The sequence below is a fragment of the Pelobates fuscus genome, chromosome 2, assembly GCF_036172605.1.
Source record: "Pelobates fuscus isolate aPelFus1 chromosome 2, aPelFus1.pri, whole genome shotgun sequence".
Classification (NCBI taxonomy): Eukaryota; Metazoa; Chordata; class Amphibia; order Anura; family Pelobatidae; genus Pelobates; species Pelobates fuscus.
Window position 1 is genome coordinate 165,034,519 of NC_086318.1, and position 27,306 is coordinate 165,061,824.

At 43.6% G+C, this 27,306-nt stretch overlaps 1 protein-coding gene across 2 annotated transcripts in view; it reads right to left on the reverse strand.

The window, feature by feature from the left end:
• Positions 1-623: 623 nt before the first annotated feature.
• Positions 624-27,306, reverse strand: part of LOC134586954 (glutathione S-transferase 3-like) — a 49,127-nt gene continuing 22,444 nt past the window's right edge. For both annotated transcript variants that reach the window (XM_063442925.1, XM_063442926.1), the window contains exons 2-7: positions 18,719-18,815; positions 11,575-11,626; positions 10,365-10,497; positions 4,969-5,110; positions 2,207-2,332; positions 624-919 (exon numbers count right to left, since the gene is read on the reverse strand). In XM_063442925.1, the coding sequence (XP_063298995.1) occupies positions 797-919; positions 2,207-2,332; positions 4,969-5,110; positions 10,365-10,497; positions 11,575-11,626; positions 18,719-18,805 (663 nt within the window). In that variant the 5' untranslated portion in view covers positions 18,806-18,815 and the 3' untranslated portion in view covers positions 624-796. The remainder of the gene's footprint in view (positions 920-2,206; positions 2,333-4,968; positions 5,111-10,364; positions 10,498-11,574; positions 11,627-18,718; positions 18,816-27,306) is intronic.

Genomic DNA, 27,306 nt, shown 5'->3' on the forward strand with positions numbered 1-27,306 from the left:
CCATGGATCTTCCTCTGGCATGCCACAGTCCAGGTGTTAGTCCCCTTGAAACAACTTTTCCATAACTATCATGGCCAGAAAGAGTCACTGTGGGTTCGCGAACATTTGCATAAGTTCGCCGTTCGTGAACGGAAAATTTTATGTTCGCGACATCACTACCTATAGCATGTTATTTTCAATCTATAGCTTAAATGAGCTCACAGTGCTCTATGTTTGGCCAACATATTGAGCTTAACATGTATGACGTAAATAAATAACAAATTAAGTATTTCAATTAACATATTGTCTAAACTGATCATTCTTATTTGAAACACAATTAAAAATTTTACCAACTTTCAATATGGAGCCAACTTTAAGAAGGAACATGTAGCAACTCTTCTTCTAGGCAAAGAAGATCTGTATGTAAAATCGCTTTTATTGAATACCTGAATAGCAAATTCATGTCATATTCTGCAATCATCACTCAAATTTTTAAACCAGAAAACCCACTTGAGTACTCAAGTTTAGTTATTGTATAGTGATTGCACAATTGTGGAATTAATAGAAATGCATTAGATTTCTAATAAAACTCTTAGAAATGCAAGTTTATTGTAAATTTGAGGGTAAAAACAGCATTTAAAAAGTCAAAGTAAAATATAATTATGAAGTGAGAAAAACAGAATAGTAGAAGAAAATTAAGGGGTTCGGAAATAAAAAGTGACATTAGACTTCCATATATCTAAACCCGAAAATGATCTTTGAAGCTTGTGATAAAGAAGTGAGTGAAAAAATAAACAGGAAAAAAAGATAAATATATTTAGGAATAAAGAATTTCTTTCGCAGCTGCTATTAACTTTTCATCAGGAATAGGCTTTCTTTTACTTCCAGGTTGCAAGAATTTTTTAATTGTTGGGATCTCACTTGTTTGTTTTTTGAAAGCCTAGAATGAAAAAAATATGTAAAGTAGTCAGATAACAAAATCATGAAAATGTAGAATCCCAATAAACACATCACCGTAATGAAAGTGCAAACCATCTATAATGTGCCTATTTTAGATATATCCTATCTGAATTGTTCTTAAACGTTTGTAGCTACACAGCATGTTACTGTACTATGACTATTTTCCTGAAAACCATAACTCCCTACAGCCCTCCCTGCTCACTAATAACATTAAAGGGACACTTTAGTCACCCAGACCACTTCAGCTCAATGAAGTGGTCTGGGTGCCAGATCCCTCAGGTTTTAACCCTTCAGATGCAAACATAGCAGTTTCAGAAACTGTCTTCCGGACAGCCACTAGAGGCGCATCTGTGACGCTGGAGCCACATTTCGCCTCCATCGCGCAGAGCGTCCATAGGAAAGCATTGAGAAATGCTTTCCTATGGACACTTTGAATACACGTGCCGCACTTGCTGCGCATGCACATTTGGCTGCGCTGACGTCGGCGGGGATGGAGAGGTCACCAGCGCCGAGGGAGCCCGGCGCTGGATTAAGGTAAGCTGCTAAAGGGGTTTTAACCCCTTCAGCGCCACGGGAGGGCGACCCTGAGGGTGCGGGCACCCTCAGGGCACTAAGGTATAAGGAAAACCGCTTTGTTTTCCTGACACTATAGTGATCCTTTAAGTGTGGCCAAGGAAAACGTAATTATGAGGTACATCTGAGGTCTTCAACTCCTAGATACAGAAGCCTTGGGCGAGATATCATGGCATCACACGAGAGCAATCATAAAGCACCACCATAACTACAGCATACACTATAGCATACACCACAGAAAACATTCAGCACTGGACAATAAAAAAAAAAAAATAGTGGACTAAATGGGACAAAAGGGTGTACGTTATGGTAACTGAAGGATGCACTGTGGCCTAAGAGAGAGGTATTATGGTAGGTGGTGAGTAAAATATGGCAACTGAGGGTAAAATGTACCATGTGACTGATGGAAAGTGGGGGATGAAATAAGAGTTAAGTGAGCAGAATTGAGCATACAATTCTATACTCGTAATTAACTGACAAAATGAAAGTGCTGTTAGTGAAGAAATGAGAAGAGTAATTTGAGAAAATTAAAAACAATCTCCAGTTTTCTTATTAATGTTGTAAGACTGGAACCAGTATTGGAAAACTCATTGCAAGACTGTTTAGATGGCTTGCTAGTGAATGTCACTTTAATTCCAATAGCTACAGTAGATTGAAACATTACGTAGCTACTTGTCATATTTTTCTCATTTACCTGCAGTCGAGGGAAGTGAGATAGAACATCATTGTGGACTTCTTCCACCATTAAAATGGCTTCCAGCAGTTGTACATCTGCAATACTTAGCTGCTTCCCAACCAAGAAATCTTGACCTTGCAAAGCCTTTTAAATAAACAAAAAAAGTGTTTAAACATATTTTATACAGAACATGATGAGATAATTTGTGATTAATTAGCACTAATAGGTTGACTTTAAAGGGAAACTCCAGTGCCAGGAAAACGATCCGTTTTCCTGGCACTGGAGGGTCCCTCTCCCTCCCACCCCCCAATCCCCAGTTGCTGAAGGGGTGAAAACCCCTTCAGTGACTTACCAGAGGCAGCGACATGTCCCACGTCACTGCTTCCTCCTCCTCCCCCGCCGCTCCTCCTTCTGCTTACGTTGGCCGGTGGGCGAGACTGATCCCGCCCGCCAGCCGAGGAGACCTAATGCGCATGCGCGGCAATGCCGCGCATGCGCATTAGCGCACCCCATAGGAAAGCATTGAAAATGAATTTCAATGCTTCCCTATGGGGAATAGAGCGACGCTGGAGGTCCCCACACAGCGTGAGGACGTCCAGCGACGCTCTAGCACAGAAAACCTGTGCTAAAGAGCAGGAAGTTCCCTCTAGTGGCTGTCTAATAGACAGCCACTAGGGGAGGACTTAACCCTGCAAGGTAATTATTGCAGTTTAAAAAAAATTGCAATAATTACACTTGCAGGGTTAAGGGTAGTGGGAGTTGGCACCCAGACCACTCCAATGAGCAGAAGTGGTCTGGGTGCCTGGAGTGTCCCTTTAAAGATGGTATAACTGTCTCGTATCAAGACCATTTGGGGCACACGTTTATAAAACTTATTCTACCCATTATCAACATGTGTATTTCACAATTTAATTTTAATTCATTTCACTGATCAGGCATTTTAAACATTTTATTAAAAAAGTTGCTTATGCAGTCACTACTCCAGCTTCTTCTGACATCACCCCTCTACTGAATAAATTAGCCATCAGAGGAAATGCAGTGAGTACAGGAGTATGATCTGCTCCCTTGCTTGGGATCCTGACCTGCCTCCCTATGTTGTCCATCCTTTCTTTTCTGTCACCAGGGACCACTCTTATTCTGGATAAAGTAATGCCTCCTATTTGGCTGACAGAAGTTCACATCAACATGTCTCATTGTCTCTGGTTAGAAAGCCAGCCAGCAAGCCTCTCAGCAGGTCATGAAGGCCTTTAAGAGCATATGGAAAGTGAAGAGGGATTAGGATTTCTGTCTGTGACAATGTGACAAGAGGCAACAGCGGCATCAAGATGAAAAGGGAAAAAGTTTCTGTTATAATGTGAAAGTGAAAAGTGTACATGAACGCACTCTTAAGACTCTCTGAACACTGAACAATGAACCAATGTAGATATCCTTCCCTTTGAGATAAGACAGAATGCAACACGGGCAGGGCCCAAACTCTATAGCAGCTGGACGTTCTTACTGTGAGCTCCCAGCTTGATCTCTCTGAATTACTTAATTATTGCTCACCAGACTGCCCAAAAGACACAAACAGCGACTTACCTGTTCCAGGTGCCAACCGAGGAGGTCTGAATTGCTTCAATTGTTGGCATTCTGCTTCATTAAAGGACCACTCTAGGCACCCAGACCACTTCAGCTTAATGAAGTGGTCTGGGTGCCAGGTCCTTCTAGGGTTAACCCATTTTTTCATAAACATCGCAGTTTCAGAGAAACTGCTATGTTTGTGAATGGGTTAAGCCTTCCCCTATTTCCTCTAGTGGCTGTCTCACTGACAGCCGCTAGAGGCGCTTGCGTGATTCTCACTGTGAAAATCACAGTGAGAGCACGCAAGCGTCCATAGGAAAGCATTATGAATGCTTTCCTATGTGACCGGCTGAATGCGCGCGCAGCTCTTGCCGCGCGTGCGCATTCAGCCGACGGGGAGGAGAAGAGGAGGATCGGAGGAGGAGAGCTCTCCGCCCACCGCTGGAAAAAGGTAAGTTTTTACCCCTTTCCCCTTTCCAGAGCCGGGCGGGAGTGGGTCCCTGAGGGTGGGGGCACCCTCAGGGCACTCTAGTGCCAGGAAAATGAGTATGTTTTCCTGGCACTAGAGTGGTCCTTTAACGGCAGTCCCAGCGAAGTCTTGCAGACCCAGAAGGCAGGTGAGGTGGCCACTCTCCCGTCCTGTACAACATGTGTTTCTCAAGGCTTACTTTGCAGCCCAGTCTCCTCCCCCTCCCTCTCCCCCTCTCCCTCCCCCTTCCCCCCTTCCCCTCTCCCCCTCCCCCTTCCCCTCTCCCCCTCCCCCTTCCCCGCTCCCCCTCCCCCCCTGGGTCGAATCAGTTAGTTCAAGCCAATGTTATAGACATACGTGCTTAGCATAAATCTACAAACATATAAAATTAGTGCTGTTATCTAACAATGCCACATATCTATATTAACATGTATTGTGAAGTGTTTCCTATAACTGTTGGGGCATTGCACTCTTGTTTGTATTCATCGTAATGCACTGCAAAAATAAAGAATTAAAAAAAAAAAAAGATAGAATGCAACACAGAAAAGATGGAGTAACAATATATTTGCCAATAATTTTTGAAAAAACACCATATCATATCCTGGAAATTATGTGCATGCATCACAACTATGATATATTGTGCATCCATGTCAGTCCTTGGTTATATTGCCTATATTGAAATAAAATATCTGGGCAATCACAGCTTAAGATCCCATCTCTACCACATGAACAATACAAATATTTTACATACCTTTTCGTAAACTGGAAAATATCGATTTAGTGCTCTGTTTTTAATCAGATCTTTTTGTTTTATTTTAGTATCTTCAGGTTGAATGTACAGACCCGATATTATAGTCATGAGGTCAATGGTCCCTTCTACATACATGTCAATACTGGAAAAAACACATGGACAATATGTAAGTCAGATGAAGATTCTTCAAACTATGTTGGCACTTTTGGCTATAAAAAGGCAGATGGAGAAAAAGTGAGATAATTTGTGATCTGCAACATTGCAAGTCAATGTTTTCTGTCCTTTCTGTGTACATACAAATCTTAAATGTATATCGCTGTAAATACTGTAAATACAATACAACATATATTAAAGGGTTACGCCAATTCTTATAATTAATGAGTTTCGTTTACCTCATAATGCCTATTGGGTATCTATCTATCTAGGTCCCCCCTTTAAACAGTGGTGGGGAAAAAAAACTGTGAAAAAGGTTTTCTACAATGTGAAATCCAGTCCCGCGTTAAGCTCCCAACACTGATCTCACTCCTACATCCGTCATCATGGTAGCACTTGCATGGTCCAGTCAGAGGCTTCTCAGATAGAAGAGATGACAAGGGGGGAGAGTGGGAAAGCAGAGAGTGAGTGAGTTTGGAATTTTTATAAAAAAAAAAAAAAAAAAAAACATAGAATTGATATTTGGCACATGTGCTGGGGGTGTAACTAGCTTCTAGTACGAAAGGCAATTGTGACGAAAGCAACTTCGCCACTGGTTCTTGGAGGGGACTACTTGACAGCCTTTTACCCTGTGACTATGGCCCCTGCAATAGAACTGGCTAATATACCTCAAACAGGCTCTGTTCGTGCAATTGGGACTATATGGTTCGTTTACCTAACAACCGCACGAACAGAGACCATCCTGGAGCTTGTCAACACCTATTAACAACTTGGAACATTTCTCACCACAGTGTTCTAATTGTTCATCTGGGTGGCCTCGATTCCTATGAACAACCATGAGGTGGCGGCCATCTTGTTCGCATGTATGCAGGCAGCGGTGTTTGGGCATGAAACTGAAATCGGATACAGAAACTCCCGAACACCACTGGACTTCCATCATTGCCTGCGTTCGTTTCTATTCAGCTTAGAAGGGCACTGTTCGGTGAGATAATTTGTTTGGATGAAGGGAACAAGCTCCAGGGTAAGACTATTGACTGCGTTTGGTAGTTTGTTCGTTTGCAAACTACCGAACTAGACCGTCTGCAAGCTCTGATTCCCTAGAACTGTTTTGGGCTTGAAACCATGCTTGCGGCCCGTCAAAGCGACTTCCATGAAACTTTTGAACCCCTGCTCTGATCTGGGTGATTTTTGGATAGGTTGTTCACCCAGATCAGGGCTATTTTTGTGAAATTTAGTTTTTTCTGCTTGGAGATAATTGAGTTACTTACAGGACTTTACTCTATTATCTCCCAAGCAGAGGGGAGGAATTGTGTGTTGTACATGGGCGTGTCACAGACAGTGGTTTATGTTCTTTGTGTTCCTGTGCCCCATCAGGTCCAGGGGGTGTTCCTCTGGCCTGGAGAATTGTATAAAAGCCAACCTGAACCATTAAAGATTAGATCATCTTGCACCTTCATGAAGTTTCGGCTCATGTTTGGGGGATTGGAGAACTACACTCTGGGGGATTGCTATAATCACTATACTCCCCTGAGTATAATCACTAAGCTGTTATAAGAGCTTGTTCCTGCTACGCTATCTGGACTAAGAGAGGTCTACCCACCGGAAGCTGGATCCTGGTCATAGGTCCAGGGTGGGTAGGAGATGCCGAGATCCCAACCAAGCTGCAGCGGTTCACAGGGTTTGCAATAGTTATGGTGTTCCAGCGCAGTGCTTATGGTACTCATTAGTACTAGGGAGCAGCGATTGACAGAGGTACACGGTCGGGGTGCCAGGCGGTCCGTCACAGTAATAACAGAACTCTGGATGTGTAGCATTTTAAATAGAAATATTGCAAACGTGGACTCCTACCACCATGACCCCATGAATCACTGAAGTGGTCGTGGTGGTTGGAGTAACCCCTTAAGTTTTTTTTTTGATCATGCATGAAGACCTCCAGCGTCAGATTTTTCCCCATAGGAAAGCACTGATTCAATGCTTTCCCATGGGGAGGTCTAATACACGTGCGAGAAACTAAAAACAGGTAGTAATATTCTTAAGGTACATCTCCGTGGGTGTCCTCTGCTTCTAATGCGAATTACTCTGTAGTTCAGATCACTTAGTACTGACATACATTTGATAAGGAAGTGTTTTTCTGCAGTGAGAGGCATGGCTAAAGAGGCAAGCTTATGATGCAGCATTATGTAAAACACTTATTTTTTTCAATTTGTGTTTTATTGGTTTTGCAATAACAGGTAGTGAAAATAGAACAGGCAATATTAGTAACATTATGCGCTGATCAGTGTAACATAACATTATGCGCTAAGCAGTACAACATGGCATAACAATTTGGGCCAAGATCTATGGGAGACACTGTGGCATTTAAATGTATGAGAACGCTGGTTATAGCTCGGGTAAGTATGTCTCATTGGGTTGGAGAGCTGGTCTGAGAAATCTAGCATGGGGTACAGTGCATCCCTCTGTATTATTCAGCAGACACATTGTCACGGTCTTTTTCTCGGGAATATTTGTTGCTTAGGCTGCGTTTTTGAAGTGCTTTCTTTTGGATCCCCTAGCTGCCATGTTGTATTTCCCAGCAGACGCTACGATGGGGTCTGTGTTCGACAGCTTCAGTTTTTCCCATAGTGTCTGATGTGAGGGAAATAGTCTTATCTCCTTGTGGGACTATTAAGGATCCATCTGCACCGGACCGATCGGTCTCTCATTATCTTTGTGACCGGTGTCAACTTGCGCTTTTCCGTGAGGGCTGCGAAGGGTATGTCTCCGTACAGTGTCACTACACTTTCCCCAAACTTAATACTTCCCATTGCACTTGATCAGGCCATTATCGCTGAGCACACCGCTATGCCTCTGGTCACCACTATAATGTCTCTTGGAGCATCAGCTGGGACTGTGGCAGCCTTTTGGATCCGGAATGCTGATTTCAGCATGGTTGGCTCCTCTCCCCCTTTGAGGCCTATAAATATAAACAGTTTCTTGGTGTAGGGTAGAAAAGCCTCCTCACTGACCTCTTCTGGGACTTCTCTCAGGCGGAAATTCTGTCGTCTGTGGCGGGATTCCATGAAGGCCATAGTTCTTTGCATCCTTTTGGTTTGTTGTGTTAGCTCCTCCATATGTGTCTCTGTGGCTTGTAGCCTACCATCCCATGCTTTCTCTCTCTCTCTCCTCTGCTTTTTTTTACCTTCTGTGTTACGATGCCCACACACACACCTTTGGGTGTCCTAGAAGTCTGCTTTCCACACTGCGGAGGTCCAGGAGCAGCCTCTTGATAGCCCCTTATATTGAGGGTGTTTGGTCTTCCTCAGACTCGGATTCCTGGTCCACTTCGCTGTGGTGGGAAGAAGAGGGAGATTCCACCTCCTCTTGTGACTCCCCCGATTCTGCCGCAGAGGGACTCGCTACCATCTTAGGTGTTTCTCGTGGTGCAGGCCTTGTAAAAGAGAGTCTGATATCAGGGAATTTTGGGCTCTCGGGCACCCCAAATCTTTTATTTTTGGGGCCCATACAATCATCTGGTAGAGGCAATGTTTAGTGCTCGTCCAGGGTGAATCGCAACGGCAAAGCCTATTTAATCTCTCTGTTTGGACGGAGCTCCTCAGGGACACGTCCGTTCAGTCTCGTTTCAAAACACTTGTTTTTTATGCAAACACTAGAAAGATTTGAGTATGCAAAAAATACCAAATGCATAAAGTTGTATTGGCGCCCAGCGTGTACACAACAATGAATTGATTGTTTTGGAAACTTTGTTACTATGATACCAAGCAGAGACTATAGCTGAGTGGTGATTTTGCCCACTTTTCAAAGTTCAGTTTTTATTTTACTACAATTCATTGGTTAGTAAATCAACCCCCATGATATTCATTAATAGTTTGTCAACAATGATAATTATACTTAATTTAATATAAATCCCTTAAGGGCAGAGGCAATTGTCCACGTTCCGGACCATAACCAAACCCTGAATGTGAGCTATAGGTTTGTTCATCCATAATTTAAAATTTTTCTTCAAGTGCTCATATATATGTCATGTTTTGTTTTTTAAAAGACTGTAAGGGCTTACATTTAATAACCTATATGTACACCTAACACAACATCCTGTGTGAATAAAATGTTTAAATAAGGGGAAAAACCAATTTAGATACATACATCAGTCCTAAACTGTTAAATGCCTAATTTGACTACCTATACCAATCCCCACCACTAACTAAAGCCCTAAGTAAACCCTCTGCTAATATCAATTCTGATATTGGAAAATTAATCAACTCATTAGATAGTGGTCTGTGACTGCCATTTACTGGTTGTCAGTGTAATTAAGAATGGAGTCCTGTTTCCAGCTGATCACACCGTGTTTAGTTCTGGGCAGCTAGCAAACCCCAGCACAAGTCACAATACGCAGCGACCAGGCTGGGAGACCAAGAAGTCAGTAACCCAGAAAAGTCACAAATGAGCATGAAAGTTCAGCTGCAGATTTATGAAAGAATTTAAAGGGCTCTATGCCGTGATGACTTCAGCTGCATAGAGCTTATTGGTCAGTCAGAGGCCACTAAAAATAGTCCCAGCTGACTAAGAGGAGTGGTGTAATTAGGGATTTTTCCTTTTTCACATCACAATCTATTTAAAGGCATTTCAATGCCCATTTAAAGAGCCGCTTCCAGCGCTGCAAGCAGCCCACTAAAACTGGCCCCAGCGGACTAAGAGGAGCACTATGTGTCCATTGATACCTGGGGCTCAATGGTGTGAGCAGGGATTAAACCCTGCTCACACAAAATCTGCAGAGCATTCCATGTCATCCTACAAATATTTAAGCCCTTTCTGTGTAGGATGTCATGTAACGTCCTAATGATATTAAAGGTGTTAAAGGACACTGTAGCACCTACAACTATTTCACCTCATTGAATTGGCTATAGCGCCTCAAGTTATCTGGCACTGTCCCCCCATTCAGTGTTAAATCAATTTATCATACTTGCTGGAATTATGACTAAGACAGAGATTACACAGCGATCAGCTATCGGAAATTCACAGCCGCACATTGCTGATCAGGCTTTGGTTCCTCATTAGTCAAAGCAGCAACGAGGGAAAGGGCTGCTGGGACCTCTTGTTTAGCATTAACACTGAATGGAAGGATGGCATAAGGGGATTCCAGACACTAAAACCATTTCAATAAGATGACACAGTTACAGTGTCTACCATGTCTCTTTAATTATTTTTGTGATCCACATTCATACACACTCACACAGACATAAACTTACAACAATCTGTCTTTTATGTCCTTTCCATACAGGTTGTACTTTGTAGCAATGTAATTCAAAATGGCTCGAGACTGTACAATCTTCATCCCATCCATTTCCACCATTGGGACCTGCTGAAACAGCAAAGATCCATCTAGAGAGATACAAAGTGAATTCATTAAACTGGTATTACATGCTGTTAACTAACTGCATGTGCTTAAAGGGACACTACAGCACATTGTTATAGTCCTTGTATTGATTGATTGATCTTACAATTGCTGCAGATTTTTCAATCACATATTCATGTTGTGAAAATCCCATTCCACCTCACTGTATAGTAGTGGAGTGAAATCTTGGGACTCTGTTGGCCACTGGAGTAAATAGTAATTACTGTCATGTTTCCGGGAATAGGCAAATAAGAAAATGGCCTCCCCAGGTGCCATGCTTTAGGGAGGTTCCATTAGTGTTGCGATGGCTGCAGCTGGGCAGTGGAGGACCTGGAGGTGCACGGAGGCACACAACGCCACATCACGAAACACTACGACACTCCCATCTTCAAGGGGTTTCAAGGAGTAGAGAAGGATCAGCAATGGGTGGGAATGGCGACATTGAGGGTATACCATTGGTATTGGATCAATCTGAGTGGAGTTTGCTTTTTGGCTTAATTTTTTTTTAAACAGGGGCAGTGGTTTAGTCGAGGGGGGCTGGGGTTTTGTAGAGGAGGGGCTGGAGTTTAGTAGAGGGGGGCACAGGGATTTAGTAAAGGGGACGCTCTGGGGTTTTGTAGAGGGGACTTGTGTTTAGTAGAGGAGGGGCTGGTGTTTAGTAGAGGAGGGGCTGGTGTTTAGTAGAGGGTGTTGATAGGGTTTTGTAGAGGAGTTTAGAGGGTTTAGTAGAGGGGGGCACTGGGGTCTTGTAGAGGGGGTGCAGGGATTTTGTAGATTTTTTGCGGCCCCCATAAACTTAAATCTTGTTTATTTGGTACGTGTTAGCCATTGATTTTGACATGTTTGCTTTATTGTAAACTCATATAAGGTTACAATAAAGGGATTACTACTGGTGGACTTTACTGCAACATGACAGTAGCTTTATGGATGTCTAAAAATTTAAAATGGGTAAACTATTGCTGAAAAGGAATGCATACGACCATCATCAATAATTAGGTATAATGTAACTTTATATTTGTTCTAATTAAAATATGCTGATTATAAAAGAGTGTGGGAATATGTACCTTCAAGCAACTTCTTATATTGTTCCTTTGTTTCCAAGAATACCTCATCAAACTGTAAAAATACAACATACAATTGTTTTTATTTAGACTTGCTTGCTTTATTTTAGAACGTACAGGGTTATTTACTAAATTGACAATTCTAAGTGAATTTCAAATGTTATTTCAAAATAGTTGAACTGGAAAAATTATTTGAGCTAGCTATGCTTTAATTTTGGCTACTTTGGCCTTAAAGGGACACTCTAGGCACCCAGACCACTTCTGCTCATTGGAGTGGTCTGGGTGCCAACTTCCATCACTCCTAACCCTGCAAGTGTAATTATTGCAGTTTTTTATAAACTGCAATAATTGCATTGCAGGGTTAACTCCACCTCTAGTGGCTGTCTATTAGACAGCCACTAGAGGTCACTTCCTGGGTTCTAGCACAGGAAACCTGTGCTAGAGCGTCGCTGGACGTCCTCACGCTGTGTGAGGACCTCCAGCGTCGCTCAAAACCCCATAGGAAAGCATCGAAATGATTTGTCAATGCTTTCCTATGGGGAGACGTAATGCGCATGCGCGGCATTGCCGCGCATGCGCATTAGGTCCCCTCGGCCGGTGGGCGAGATCAGTCTCGCCCACCGGCCGACGCAATGAAGAGGAGGAGCGTCGCGGAGGCGGAGACAGCGACGAGGGACATCGCCGCTGCCTCAGGTAAGTTTTCACCCCTTCAGTAACCGGGGATTGGGGGGTGGGAGGGAGAGGGACCCTCCAGTGCCAGGAAAACGGATCGTTTTCCTGGCACTGGAGTTTACCTTTAAATGTAAAATGCACTTTGAATTCCCTATGAATTCTCACTTCAGTGAATAACCTTGTGAGTAACTCCTCTATTTTCCCAGGCAAATAAATAACAAAAACACTGTTACACACTTCCTATGATTTAAAAGGAACAAAGAAGGCTACCTTTATTTAAGAGTGTAAGCAGGAGAGTAGTTTATTGTAGTTTAAAGCGGGGTCCCCAGGCAATAGGAGATCAAGGGTTCACCTCCCAGGGCAAATATTTTTGACTACACACTTGACACGCCTCACATTGTACAGCTCTCATGCAATTATTACCAGCTGGCTATGTTACAGGTCCCCCAATCAGGGTCAGGTTTATTTTTAACGTGTTACTCCAACCAAAAACAGTGTTTTTTTTATCGAAATGAATCAAATTTAATGACACGCTTGCACTGAATTTGCAGGTCTTGTAAAGAGTGTTGTGCATGTGTGAGGGGCTGCCTGTGGTGAGGTTTGTGTTTTAAGGCTGCTTGTGGGATTGTGTGTGAGAAGAGGAGGCAGTTTCTGGTGTAGTGTGTGTTAGAAGATGTGCTTGTGCTGTACCACGTGTGGGCTATAGCATGCGCCTTTGTGCGCAGTGTCTAAGGACTATAGAGATTCTGTGAGTGTTTAGAAGCTGCAGAGTGTGTATGTGCATGTGTTGGTAATGGCTGCGATGTGTGTGTGTTGGGGATTTAAAGTGTGCATGTTTATATCTAGGGGCTGCAGTGAATGCACAAGGGTTGCATTGTGTGTGTGTATATTAGGAATTGTACTGTCTGCAGACATCCCAAGTCTCCCACATTTTGCATGTGGCTCCCTGACACCCGCAGAACATGTATTATTTTCCTGAAATCACACACACAATCTGACATGCAATGTATATTAGATTGTGTGTGTTAATTACCAGGATATTATATATAATTTGTGGCCCCCTTCCTAATATTCATTAAGCAGGGGCCAGTGAGGTGTCAGCCCTTTAAGAGCCGACCATAGTATCAGCCAGCAGGGAGAAAGTGATGACACCCTGTCACTTCCTCCCTGCTTCACAGAGAGTCGCACAGGAGGGAGGAGGCAGCAGCATGGACGGAGAGGAGAGGCTGAAGTGAGCTTCTACTGCATGCTCACTCACTCCCGTCAGCCTCAGCCAGGACCAGAGCAGCAACCAAGTCACCCTCCAGGACACAAAGGTTAGCTAACAGGAGTGTATCTGATTGTTTGTGTCAATGTGTGTGTATCTGTATGTCAGTGTGTGTATCTGTGTGTTTGTGTCAGTGTGTGTGTATCTGTATGTCAGTGTGTCTATCTAAGTGTTTGTGTCAGTGTGTGTATCTTTGGAAGTGAAATGTAACTTATTTTCACTTTGGGGTGACTTTGCCGTCCCATGATGTCTTTTGTGTGTCAAGGTGTGTGTATCTGTATGTCAGTGTGTGTATCTCAGTGTATGTGTCAGTGTGTGGATCTTAGTGTGTGTATCTCTGTGTGAGTGTGTGTTTGTGCCGGTGTGTCAGTGTGTATCTGAACTACCACAACAAGATTACATAGTCTTAAATTAGAGGGGCAAAGGTTTAAAAATAGTATCAGGAAGTATTACTTTACTGAGAGGGTAGTGGATGCATGGAATAGCCTTCCAGCTGAAGTGGTAGAGGTTAACACAGTAAAGGAGTTTAAGCATGCGTGGGATAGGCATAAGGCTATCCTAACTATAAGATAAGGCCAGGGACTAATGAAAGTACTTAGAAAATTAGGCAGACTAGATGGGCCGAATGGTTCTTATCTGCCGTCACATTCTATGTGTCTATGTGTGTGTGTATGTGCCAGTGTGTATCTGAGTGTACGTGTCATTGTGTGTGTATCTGAGTGTGTGTCAGTGTATATATGTGTGTGTCAGTGTGTATCTAAGTGTATGTGTCATTGTGTGTATCTGTGTGTCAGTGTATGAATCTGAGTGTGTATCTGTGTGCCAGTGTATGTGGCAGTGTGTGTGTATCTGAGTGTATGTGTCAGTGTGTTACCGATACTCTGTACATTTACCATTTTAAAAAAATAAACTATTTCTACACAAATCTACTGTTAACTGAACATGTTTATTATTATTTTTTTTTTTATTAAGGTAAATGCACAAAATATACATGCCAGTAAAAATTATTTTTTTTCAAGTGTGTAGTGGATGCAGTGAGAGTATTTGATTAGTCAGTGAATGCAGTGTATGTTTGTGTAGTGCGTATAGTGAATGCAGTGTGTGTTTGTGTAGTTTATATAATGAATGCAGTGTATGTTTGTGTAGTGTATATAATGAATGCAGAGTGTGTGTATGTGTAGTGTGTATAGTGAATGCAGTGTGTGTGTGTGTGTGTGTTTGTGTAGGTATGTTAAAGGACCACTCTAGGCACCCAGACCACTTCAGCTTAATGAAGTGGTCTGGGTGCCAGGTCCAGCTAGGGTTAACCCATTTTTTTTATAAACATAGCAGTTTCAGAGAAACTGCTATGTTTATAAATGGGTTAAGCCTTCCCCCAAATCCTCTAGTGGCTGTCTCATTGACAGCCGCTAGAGGCGCTTGCGTGATTCTCACTGTGAAAATCACAGTGAGAGCACGCAAGCGTCCATAGGAAAGCATTGTAAATGTTTTCCTATGCGACCGGCTGAATGCGTGCGCAGCTCTTGCCGTGCGTGCGCATTCAGCCGACGGGGCGGAACGGAGGAGGATCGGAGGCAGAGAGCTTCCCGCCCAGCGCTGGAAAAAGGTAAGTTTTACCCCTTTTCCCCTTTCCAGAGCCGGGCGGGAGGGGGACCCTGAGGGTGGGGGCACCCTCAGGGCACTATAGTGCCAGGAAAACGAGTATGTTTTCCTGGCACTATAGTGGTCCTTTAAGTGTGTAAAATGGGGGGAGAGGGGTTGGTGGGGGAGCATTTTAATTTTTAAAAATATTTAATTGTTCTTCATATTTAAAGTTAGCCATTCTTTTTAGTTAGCAGGAGTTGCAAACCTCCTTAACAATATTTTTGTTCAGAACCATGACAGGCAAGGGAATGCAGGGAGCCATGGCACTTAAAAATTAAACACACTGGCTCCTAACGTGTATTGCGTGTGTCTTTTTTTTAATTAGCCTATGTAGAAATCTTTTTGGTTTGTGGGAGGGGGGCATTTTTATTTTTTAAACTTTTTATTTATTTTTTAAATATTTAAATTTTATAAAATTATGTTTTAGTCCCCCATCCCTACTTCTTACCTGGCAAGGGAGGGGAATATGGCATTTCCTGGTGGTCCGGTGGCATGGACTGTACAGAGGGGGCCCAGCACACTCTTACTTACCTTCCCAGCAGCTCCCCTGTCTAACTCTCGCGGCCAGTGTGCCGTGCGGAGCATTGCCATGGTAACCCGTGGCAACGCTCTAAAGGCCGCGGAACCCGCGAGATTTAGACAGGGGAGCTGAAGAGAGCTGCTGGGCTCCCCAGGACCCTGATTGCGGCCCTGGTCTGCATTATCTGCAATATCGGTATCGGCCGATACCGATATTGCTGAAAATGCTGAATATCGGCCAGACGGATAATCGGTCTATCCCTAATCTGAGTGTGCGTTTCAATGTGTGCATCTGAGTGTGTATGTGCCAGGGCTTGTATTTGTGTGTCAAGGTGTTCATACATGTTTGTGGGCTGTGTGCCTGTATGGGGGAGAGGGTGCGGGAGGGAGGGTGTATGCGGTGTAGCTGGTGAAGCCACCTCCCTGAAATGCATTTTTGCAAGTTGAGATGTCTGTGTCTGTATGATTGTAGGAGTTGTAGTGTGAATAGGAGTTTTGTACAGGGGGTACAGTGTGCATGTTTGTATAAGGGGTGCAGTATGTGAGCATGGGGCATAGTGTATGTGTATAGGAGTGTAGGGTGTGGGTGAAGAGGGAATGTTGTGTGAGTAATATAGTGTTTCTGTATGGTGGTACACTGTGAATAGCGTATGTGTATAGTGGGTGTATTGCATGTATAATGGGTATATTAAGTGTGTGTAGAGGAGGTATAGTGTTGGTCAAGTCCTCTTCAGTTTAACTATTAACCACGGCAGTTCACCTAAACTGCTGTTGTATGGAAGCCAGCATAATTGGGAAGCCTAGTTCAATTTCCAGGTTTAACGATGGCCGCCGCCATGCATGCCGGCAATCACTAGTGTGACAGAAGCTCCCATGCCAGGGCCTTTTGGAGATGCTTAAAGGCCTGCCTCTTACCGACAGACTGTAGGGCCTGGTCCCAGGAGCCCCTGAAAAAGTTGTGTGTTAGCAGCAATCAATATACAAACTATGCATTGTTACTTGAGAACTCTTCAGTGCCTTCTGCTAGCTGAATGGAAGTATTTACATTTACATAATGCAGGTATGCAAATGAGGACAACCGGATATGTGGTAAATGCATACATTGTTGCTTTTTATTGTGTTTGAAAATGTTATTTGTATTATATAATTCATTTATTACTTTTATCTTGTTTGCTAATGTTCTCAATATTTGTATTTTAAATGTTTGTCACCATATGCTTAAGGACTAGTCCCCAAAGACTAGTCCTTGTCCAAAAAATAAAGCATAGTATGTTAGTTCCTTTTGGAACTGTGTGTCCTGTGTGGTATTTTAGGGATCCCAGTAACAGAGTCTTTGGACCTGTTGGCACGATCACTCTAGCCCAGGGACAAGTTGAAAAGAGAACTAGGCCTGAAAGCTGCACGTGTCTTTGGAGCAATTGCTTTTAGTAGAGCTGTTGATACCTGCTTGGGAAGGAAAGCTGTAGAGGACTAGGCAGAGGGGACGATACCTGCCTGAAAGAATAGAACTGCAGTCTGTTCAGGTGGAAGAGTTCCAGAGAAACCCCAATTAAGCCTCGGTGACTGGGTAAAGCATTCCAAGCTCTCTCCCCCCAGCTAGCAAGTGGAGGTACTTGGTCGGAGTACAGGAGCTCTGTCACAATTAGTATCAGGTGCAGATTAGGAATCTAGTCTACAAAGATGCACAGGTAGATTATTTAAAGGAACACTCCCTACACACTAACAAGTACAGCCCTCTACAGTGGCTATGGTGCAGGACTGCCCTGGCACCCTCCCAGTTTAAAAACAGTTTGACAACTTACCTGGGGTTCCACAAAGAATCTGTCACAGACTATCAGCTAATAACTGCTGTGCAGGTCTGAGCCTGACCGTCAACTGAGAGTGAACTCAGCCAATGAGTGTAGGTCTACATTGCAGGGCTTAGCTATGTGGTAAGAGGCAGGCGCTAAGAACCCAGGTAAATTGGCAAACCATTCTTAAACAGGCTCAAGGGAGAGATAGAGGCAGAAGTGGGGGATGGGTCTGTAGTGGGGAGGAATTTTGATTCCGGGCGGTGCAGACAGCTCCTTCAGGCCAGCAAATGTATCATAGCATGCCGTTGTAGCCTGAGGCAATGTTCTGATATAATAAAAGGAGTGTCAAAATTGCCCTCAAAATACAGCTCAAGTTCTCCCGGCCCTGAGATTTAGCCTTCTAGCTCAAAGAAGCAAGTTGAATTGTTAGTGTAGGACTCACCTGCAAGCAGGTGAGCTTACACTTTCATGGGCATTGGAGTGATACTAGAAACCTCTAGTCAGGGAAGTATTAGCCACGAGGCAAACAAGGCACTGAGAGTTTTGTCATGCCTAGGGCAGCACAAAACCAGGATACACCACTGCCTCTAGTTATTTAAATGTACATAGAGATTTGGCATAGTGCGCAAGTAACTTTTTCTGTTTTTTGTTCTATGTATTGGTTCTATAGTCACTGCCCATGTGCGGGCAGTCCGCCCTCCTCTGGTTTAAATGCATGCACATTACTGTGAGCGTTAGTGTGGAGCTCTGTTTCATTCAGACACACCAACAATATGGGGCACCTAGAAAACAGGGACAGAGGGATCTGGGTCTATAATACAGACAGTCCCTCCTAAATACAGTTTGGAGGTATGCTATTAATCAACCCGAATAACAACACCCATATTATATGACCACAAATAATTAAGAGTGCTGGCAGATTTGCTAAATTAGTCATTTATTTATAGAAACTCGTCATTTGAGGTGTCAAAATCTTAACATAAGAAACTCCTGGCCCTGTTACTTTCTAAATGGCATAACAAGTCTGAAGCTCATCTCTCTGACACTCAATGCAATGTATGAAGCCTGCCTGAGGTGAAATGTGTGGTCTCATTATGTATGGTATATAAAATGTGTATATTACCAATATCTTTAACTGATCAAACATTTATTACAACTCCCTCATCATTATTTTAGGTTTATTGCAGTCCAATAAAATCATTAAGGACTAATGTTCAGCCTGCCATGTATATGGATAATGAACTATACATACCTCTACATCTGCTGCAGCCAACAGCCATCGGACTGACTCCATTTTGCCTCTTCCATTGAAATAGTAAAGTTTGGGTTTCTGAGCCATAATTACTTCCCTTTAAAGAAAGAAAAAATAGCACAATCCCATAAAGTTATTGACATTATAAGCATTTATACAGCTTTGACACTTGCCTTTCTTCTATCTCTAACTGGATGTCCTCCAGCTTTCTGAAACGAAATCTCTCTAAAACTGAGCTCCTTGTCTTTCCTCCTCCTAATACTGATCCTCCTCTTTCTCTCTCCCTTCAAGTCAGTGGTATCCACATAAGTCCATCCTTGCAAGCGCGCTGTCTTGGTGTCATACCTGATTCTGGCCTCACCTTTGAGCCTCACATCCAGCATGTTGCCAAATCCTGTAGATTCCATCCTAAAAAAATCGCCCGCATCCGCCCCTTTCTTACGCAAGATGCTACCAAGGAGCCTGTCCATGCTCTAGTAATTTCCTGCATGGATATTGTAACCCTTTCCTAATTGGTCTTCGTATTGCTCCGCTACAGTCTGTAATGAATGCTAAGAAGTTCCTTAAAACCCATCTCTTTAGGAAAGCTTATGGCCTTCCAGAGTAACCTCTACCTCACATACCTGTCTCCTAAAGGGCAGCAGTTTACTTTCTCCTCCAGCTCTGCCTCACTCCCACCTTATTTGATTACTTTTTCCTGTCCTAATGTGTTTTATACCCCATTTCCTATAGAATGTAAGCTCGTTTGAGTAGGGTCCTCTTCAACCTATCGTTCATTTAAGTTTTCTTGTAATTGTCCTATTTATAGTTAAATCCCCCCTCACATAATATTGTGAAGCGGAAACTGTTGGCACTATATAAATAACAATAATAATAATAATAATAATAATAATAAATATATTCAGCATTTACACAGCTCTATATAGTTATATATTACAGATCCATAACAGCAGCAAGTGACAGACAAATTACTGCTGACATATACAAAAGGTGAAGAGAGCTCTTCTCAAACAAACAATCTTACAATTTATGACTGGTTATTTATTTGGACCACCACTAACCCTATTTAATGCCTCATTTATTGCGTGATATCACTGGGGCATGCCCCTCCCCCCCATTTTAAATATATAAAACTAAATATGTATTACATATAATACTCTCGCAAGCTCTAATAAATATGAAAAAGACTACATCATGTGATAATTTTACATGGTTTATTGTTATTCTTTATATATTTCCAATTATCTATCTAATTCAGCGGTTCCCAAAGTGTGGGTCGCGACCCACTGGTGGGTCGCAGGGCGATTCCCAGTGGGTCGCGCTGACCCACACATCCAGGGCCGCCGGGCAGTCAGGCAGACTGACACCAGGAGGGAGCCCGGTGGCTTGCCCTGTACAGGGCCGCCATCAGGGGGTGACAACCATAACGGTTGTCACGGGCCCGGCGGCCCTGGGGGGCCCGGCCGCCCGGGCCCCACATGTAGCGCATGCTGATGGGGCCCATCGGGTGGCCCACTCACTTAGGGCCACCCCATGGGCCCTGTATCTTCAGGGGCCCGGTCAGCGCTGCGGCCGTGCAATAGCGCGACCGGGCCCCTTAAAAAAAAATCCCAACCGCAAAGTACTGCTGGGAGGAAGTGGCCGTCACTTCCTCCCAGCTCCCTCCCCTCAGCACCGCGCGGGAGGCAAGAAGGACAGGCCTGCAGCCCGCAGGAGCCATGCCGACTCCCATCAGCCACAGCCTTCCACCTGCAAAAAAAGGTAAGAAAAATTAGCTGTATTTGTGTATGTATGTCTGTGTGTATGTCAGAATGTCTGTGTGTATGTTAGAATGTCTGTGTGTATGTTAGAATGTCTGTGTGTATGTTAGAATGTCTGTGTGTATGTTAGAATGTCTGTATGTATGTTAGAATGTCTGTGTGTATGTTAGAATGTCTGTGTGTATGTTAGAATGTCTGTATGTATGTTAGAATGTCTGTGTGTATGTTAGAATGTCTGTATGTATGTTAGAATGTCTGTATGTATGTTAGAATGTCTGTGTGTATGTTAGAATGTCTGTACGTATGTCAGTATGTCTGTGTGTATGTTAGAATGTCTGTATGTATGTTAGAATGTCTGTGTGTATGTTAGGATGTCTGTATGTATGTTAGAATGTCTGTGTGTATGTTAGAATGTCTGTATGTATGTTAGAATGTCTGTATGTATGTTAGAATGTCTGTGTGTATGTTAGAATGTCTGTACGTATGTCAGTATGTCTGTGTGTATGTTAGTATGTCTGTGTGTATGTTAGTATGTCTGTGTGTATGTCAGAATGTCTGTATGTATGTTAGAATGTCTGTGTGTATGTTAGAATGTCTGTATGTATGTTAGAATGTCTGTACGTATGTCAGAATGTCTGTGTGTATGCCAGAATGTCTGTATGTATGTCAGTAAGTCTGTGTGTATGTCAGAATGTCTGTGTGTATGTCAGAATGTCTGTGTGTATGTCAGTATGTCTGTACGTATGTCAGTATGTCTGTACGTATGTCAGTATGTATGTAAGAATGTCTGTATGTCAGTATGTCTGTACGTATGTCAGTATGTCTGTGTGTATGTCAGAATGTCTGTGTGTATGTCAGAATGTCTGTGACTGTCTGTGTGTGTATGTCAGTATGTCTATATGTATGTATGCCAGTATGAATTAATGTATGTCTGTGTGTACGTATGTGATGTCGGTGTATGTGTGTGTAAGTCCTCATGCATGTGTGTCTGTATGTATGTATGTTAGTATGTGTCTATCTGTCACTATGTATGCCTGTGTGTCTGTATATGTGTGTATGTCTCAGTATGTGTGTGTCAGTACGTATGCCTATATGCGTTGTGACGAAGTGCCCTTCGCCACTTTGTCCTGGAGAGGCCTGCTTGCCTGCCTCCTACCCGCTGACTATGGCCCCTGGAAAACTGGTACATTTAAGGATTTATATTTGGGCTTGTTATACTGTATATTGCTGTTGCTGGCCCTTTTTAAAATCATCTAGGGAAAGATTGGGACTTTTGGGACTACTGTCCCTTTAAGACTGTGAAGCATATTCTAGTGTACTGCCTGTAATATTGTATATGTATTCATGTGTTAAGTTTAACCTGGGTGATATGTATGCAGCATTCATCTGATTGTTCGGTAGAATCACTCCATTCATTATATTGAGTGAAACTACCGAACAACCAGACCACCCAGGAATAAGTGTGCCTCCAATTACAGTTTGCAACAATGTTGCAAACGGGTAATTGCAATCAGTGTAATGTATTCTTTGTCCTCTGGGTGGCCGCCATTCGGGAAACAAACACGTGGCGGCGGCCATCTTAAACTACCGAACAGCGGTGTTTTGCCGTCGAGTGTCTGGAACTAAAATCGGACACTTGACTAGGCAAACACCGCTGAGACCTCCATACTTCCAGAAATTCGTATAGAAACTACCGAATGACCCGCCGTTCGGTAGAAAGAACCCCACAAACAAGGTAATTCATTCAAACCCTCTCCAGGCTCTATAACACAGGCAATTCGTCTGTTTTCATTCCCTTGTTTGTGACCGACCGCAGGGCCAAAATGCATGGAACTGTTTTCGGATACTTTACCCATGCGGTCGGTCAAATCTTTGGACTCCCATATCTCCCGAACCATTCATCCGAATGAACTGATTTTTGGACATGTTACCCTCCTGAATAAGAGCTATCCAGCGGTGCCGGATTTAAAGGTGTACCCCCTTGGTTTTGGGGTACATCCAGAACTTGAGTAAAAATGTGGACATTTTAATTATGTTATGTGGTTATCTGAGGGGAGGAGACGTGGGGGTGTTACCATACGTATGATTGGTTGTTTTCATCCTCCCCCTGGGAGTGTCCTGTGTGTATTGGTTCCTAATAAAAAGCAGGCTGGGTGTTCCAGTCCTCAGACCTCTTCTGACCCTCAATACGTAGCCTTGTCTCGTTATTGGAGGGAATTGCTGTATCACACTGGGGATTGCTATGCTCTGCATATTCCCCTGAGCTTAATCACTTAGCTCTTTTAAGAGCTTGTTCCGGATACGCTCTCCTGGAGGAGAGGTCTTCCCCACACGGTCCTGGAGGACAGAAACCGATCCAGGGTGGAAGGAAGACGGCGCGGCTCCAGTAAAGCTACGGCGGTTGTGGAGTCTGCGGTGGTTGTGGTGTTGTCTGCAGTGCTTGGAGTCCTCTGAGAGCGCTAGGAGCATCCATCAACGGAGGGTACTCGGTCGGGGTACACGGAGCTCCGTTACATTTTCCGGACACTTGACGGCAAAACACCGCTGTTCGGTAGTTTAAGATGGCCGCCGCCACGTGTTTGTTTCCCGAATGGCGGCCACCCAGAGGACAAAGAATACATTACACTGATTGCAATTACCCGTTTGCAACATTGTTGCAAACTGTAATTGGAGGCACACTTATTCCTGGGTGGTCTGGTTGTTCGGTAGTTTCACTCAATATAATGAATGGAGTGATTCTACCGAACAATCAGATGAATGCTGCATACATATCACCCAGGTTAAACTTAACACATGAATACATATACAATATTACAGGCAGTACACTAGAATATGCTTCACAGTCTTAAAGGGACAGTAGTCCCAAAAGTCCCAATCTTTCCCTAGATGATTTTAAAAAGGGCCAGCAACAGCAATATACAGTATAACAAGCCCAAATATAAATCCTTAAATGTACCAGTTTTCCAGGGGCCATAGTCAGCGGGTAGGAGGCAGGCAAGCAGGCCTCTCCAGGACAAAGTGGCGAAGGGCACTTCGTCACATGCGTGTATTTCTGTTTCAGTATGTGTGTCTGTTAGTATGTATTTGTGTGTGTGTGTGTGTGTGTGTCTGTGTCCTTTTGTATCAGTGTGTGTTTTTGTGTCTGTGTGTATTCCTGTGGGCGGGATTTGGAGGCAGACCCTGTGGGCGGGATTGGAGGCGGGCCCCAGGGGGCCCAGACCCTGAGCTGAGTTAGGGGCCCCAAAATTTCTGGTGGCGGCCCTGGCCCTGTATGCCGCCGGGCTCCCTCCAATCAGTCTGCCCAGCAGCTCCGGTCTGCAGCTCCGCCGGGTGCAGAGCTGAGGACCGTGTGATAGAAGTCTCGCGAGCTCCCAGAGCGTTACCATGGCAACACTCAGGGAGCTCGCAAGACTTTTATTACACTGTCTGCAGCTCTGCACCCGGCGGAGCTCAGACCGGAGAGTTACCCCACTGGACCACCAGGGAGACACTGGACCACCAGGGAATTAAATGAAGGTAGGACACAGCCCCCAGATCCTGCCCCCTAATGTAAATAATTTTCTCCCTACCCCCCCAAACTGTAACCCCTTCACTCCCTGCCCCTTCCCCTTCCCACCCTGTAACCCCTTCACTCCCTGCCCCTTCCCCTCCCCACCCTGTAACCCCTTCACTCCCTGCCCCCCTCCCCACCCAGTAACCCCTTCACTCCCTGCCACCTCCCCACCCTGTAACCCCTTCACTCCCTGCCCCCCTCCCCACCCTGTAACCCCTCCACTCCCTGCCCCCTCCCCACCCTGTAACCCCTTCACTCCCTGCCCCCTCCCCACCCTGTAACCCCTTCACTCCCTGCCCCCCTCCCCACCCTGTAATCCCTGTCAGTGTGTGTATTTGTGTGTCAGTGTGTATGTGTATCTGTGTGTAGGAAAATAAGTGTCATTGTGTGTGTATCGCTGTGTCAGTATGTGTATGTGTGTGTCTCTGTATGTGTGTATTTGTGTGTCTCTGTATGTGTATACACTGCACACATACTCCATGCAAAAAACATGCTTACATCCAAACACACTTTGTGTATATGTATATTTTATATACACAATATACACACACTGCATCCACTACACACGCACTGCAATCAAACGCAAACATTACATACAAACACACCCATGTATTAAAACACTAAAATGATATACACCCCTTCATTCAAACACCGACACTACACACAAAAAGCACACCTGCATTCAAAGTCCAGCACTACATTCAAACACCCCTGCGTTCAGACGCAAACATTACAAACAAGTACACCACTACATTCCAATGGCAACAGTACATACAAACACTCCCATACATGCACACACATACTTAAAGGACCACTTCAACTTAATGAAGTGGTCTGGGTGCCAGGTCCATCTAGGATTAACCCTGCCTGCTGTAAACATAGCAGTTTCAGATAAATTGCTGTTTACAAATGGGTTAATCTAGCCTCTAGTGGCTGACTCATTGTCAGCTGCTAGAGGCGCTTCAGCGCTTCTTACTGTGATTTTCACAGTGAGAAGACGCCAGCGTCCATAGGAAAGCATTGAGAATGCTTTCCTATGGACTGGCTATATGCGCGCACGGCTCTTGCCGCGCATGCGCATTCAGCCGATGACGGCTAAAGGACGAGAGTCCCCGGCGCTGGAGAGAGGTGAGTTTTTAACCCCCTTTCTCTCCCTTCAGCCTGGCGGGAATAGGACCCTGAGGGTGGGGGCACCCTCGGGGCACTTTAGTGCCAGGAAAACGAGTTTGTTTTCCTGGCACTATAGTGGTCCTTTAATACACAAACATGCTTACATTTAAACGCTCAAACACTGCTCACAAATATAACCCTGCAACGATGGGCAAATGGTAGATTCCCAGCAGGCATAGCATTGTTGAAGTTCTCCGACAGATGGAGATCTACCTTTTGGCCACACTTGCACTTGAGGGGGCCCCAGAAAGCATACTTGCACCAGGGCTCTCTCTACATTAGTTTCACCACTGGGATAATCAATGTGAGGGGCCTGGATGAGCAGGACACAACGTCTGATTCTGACTCTGATTCTGAGTCTGTGAGTAAGCAGTTGTATGCCTCTAAAACGGATTGCCATGATATGCAAAGTTTCTGCCTCTAAAACTCCATGATATATCAACATTATGCATCTAAAACTGCCATGATATGCCAAATTATGCCTCTAAAACTGCCATGATATGCCAATTTTATGCATCTAAAGCGGATTGCCATGGTGTGCCAATTGTATGCTTTTAAAGCTGATTGCCATGGAGTGCCAATTTAATGCATCTGACTGTTTGCCAATTGTATGCCTCTGAAGCTGATTGCCATGATGTGCCAAGTTTATGCATCTAAAAGTGATTGCCATGATGTGCCAAGTTTATGCATCTAAAAGTGATTGCCATGATATGCCAAGTTTATGCATCTAAAGCTGATTGCCATGGTGTGCCAAGTTTATGCATCTAAAGCTGATTGCCATGGTGTGCCAAGTTTATGTATTTAAAGCTGCCCTGATGTTCCAATTGTATGCCTCTAAACCTGGATGCCATAGTGTGCCATTTGTAAGCCTCTAAAACTGATTGCACTGGTGTGCCAATTTTATGCACCTAAAGTTGCCATGATGTGCCAAGTTTATACATGTAAAACTGATTGCCATAATGTACCAATTTTATGCATCTAAAGCTGCCATAATGTTCCAATTGTATGCCTGTAAAGCTGATTGCCATGGTGTGCCAATTGTAAGCCTCTAAAGCTGATTGCCATGGTATGCCCAACTGTATGCCTCTAAAACTGATTGCCATAATGTACCAATTTTATGCATCTAAAGCTGATTGCCACGGTATGCCTATTTTATGCATCTAAAGCTGCCATAATTTTCCAATTGTATGCCTGTAAAGCTGATTGCCATGGTGTGCCAATTGTAAGCCTCTAAAGCTGATTGCCATGGTATGCCAACTGTATGCCTCTAAAGCGGATTGCTATAGTGTGCCAATTGTATGCCTCTTAAGCTGTTTGCTATGGTGTGCCAGATTTATGCCTCTAAAAGCAATTGTCATGTTTTCGCTTTTTAAAATATGAATTAAAAAAAGCAAGTGGGTCTCGAAAAATTACCATTTTGAAAAGTGGGTCTCGGGCCATAAAAGTTTGGGAAGCCCTGATCTAATTGATTCTTATAGCTCTGCCCCCAAACTTCTGTAGCAGTCTTAGGCTGTAGACTGTTGAAGTTACTTAATAGAAAACATAGTGACAGATACACCAGGACACAGAACTCTAAAACTTAAGGATTTACTATCAAACCTAAATGTCAGATTTCTACGCTCACCAAGATTAGAACTAATACCGTAGTCTATACTATTACCATAAAATACATTTTGAAAGCTCAAAGTGACTACTTTAATTAAATGAACACTCCATTGGCACATAAATATGCATTTATTTCTTTATATCTTAAAATGACTTGCAAAAAACTACTACTGACATATGCAAGCACTATACAGGGAGCACTGACTGTCCCAGGATATTATGTACACAGACTTGTTTTATACCTAGAGCAGCACTATACAGGGTGCACTGACTGTCCCAGGATATTATACACACACAGACCTATATTATACAGGACCAAACAGGGATCACTGACTGTCCCAGGATATTATACACACACAGACCTATATTATACAGATACAGGACCATACAGGGATCACTGACTGTCCCAGGATATTATACACACAGACCTGTATTATACAGAGAGCAGTACTATAGTATATCAGTATAATATAGAATTTTAAAATATTTAAATTAATGAA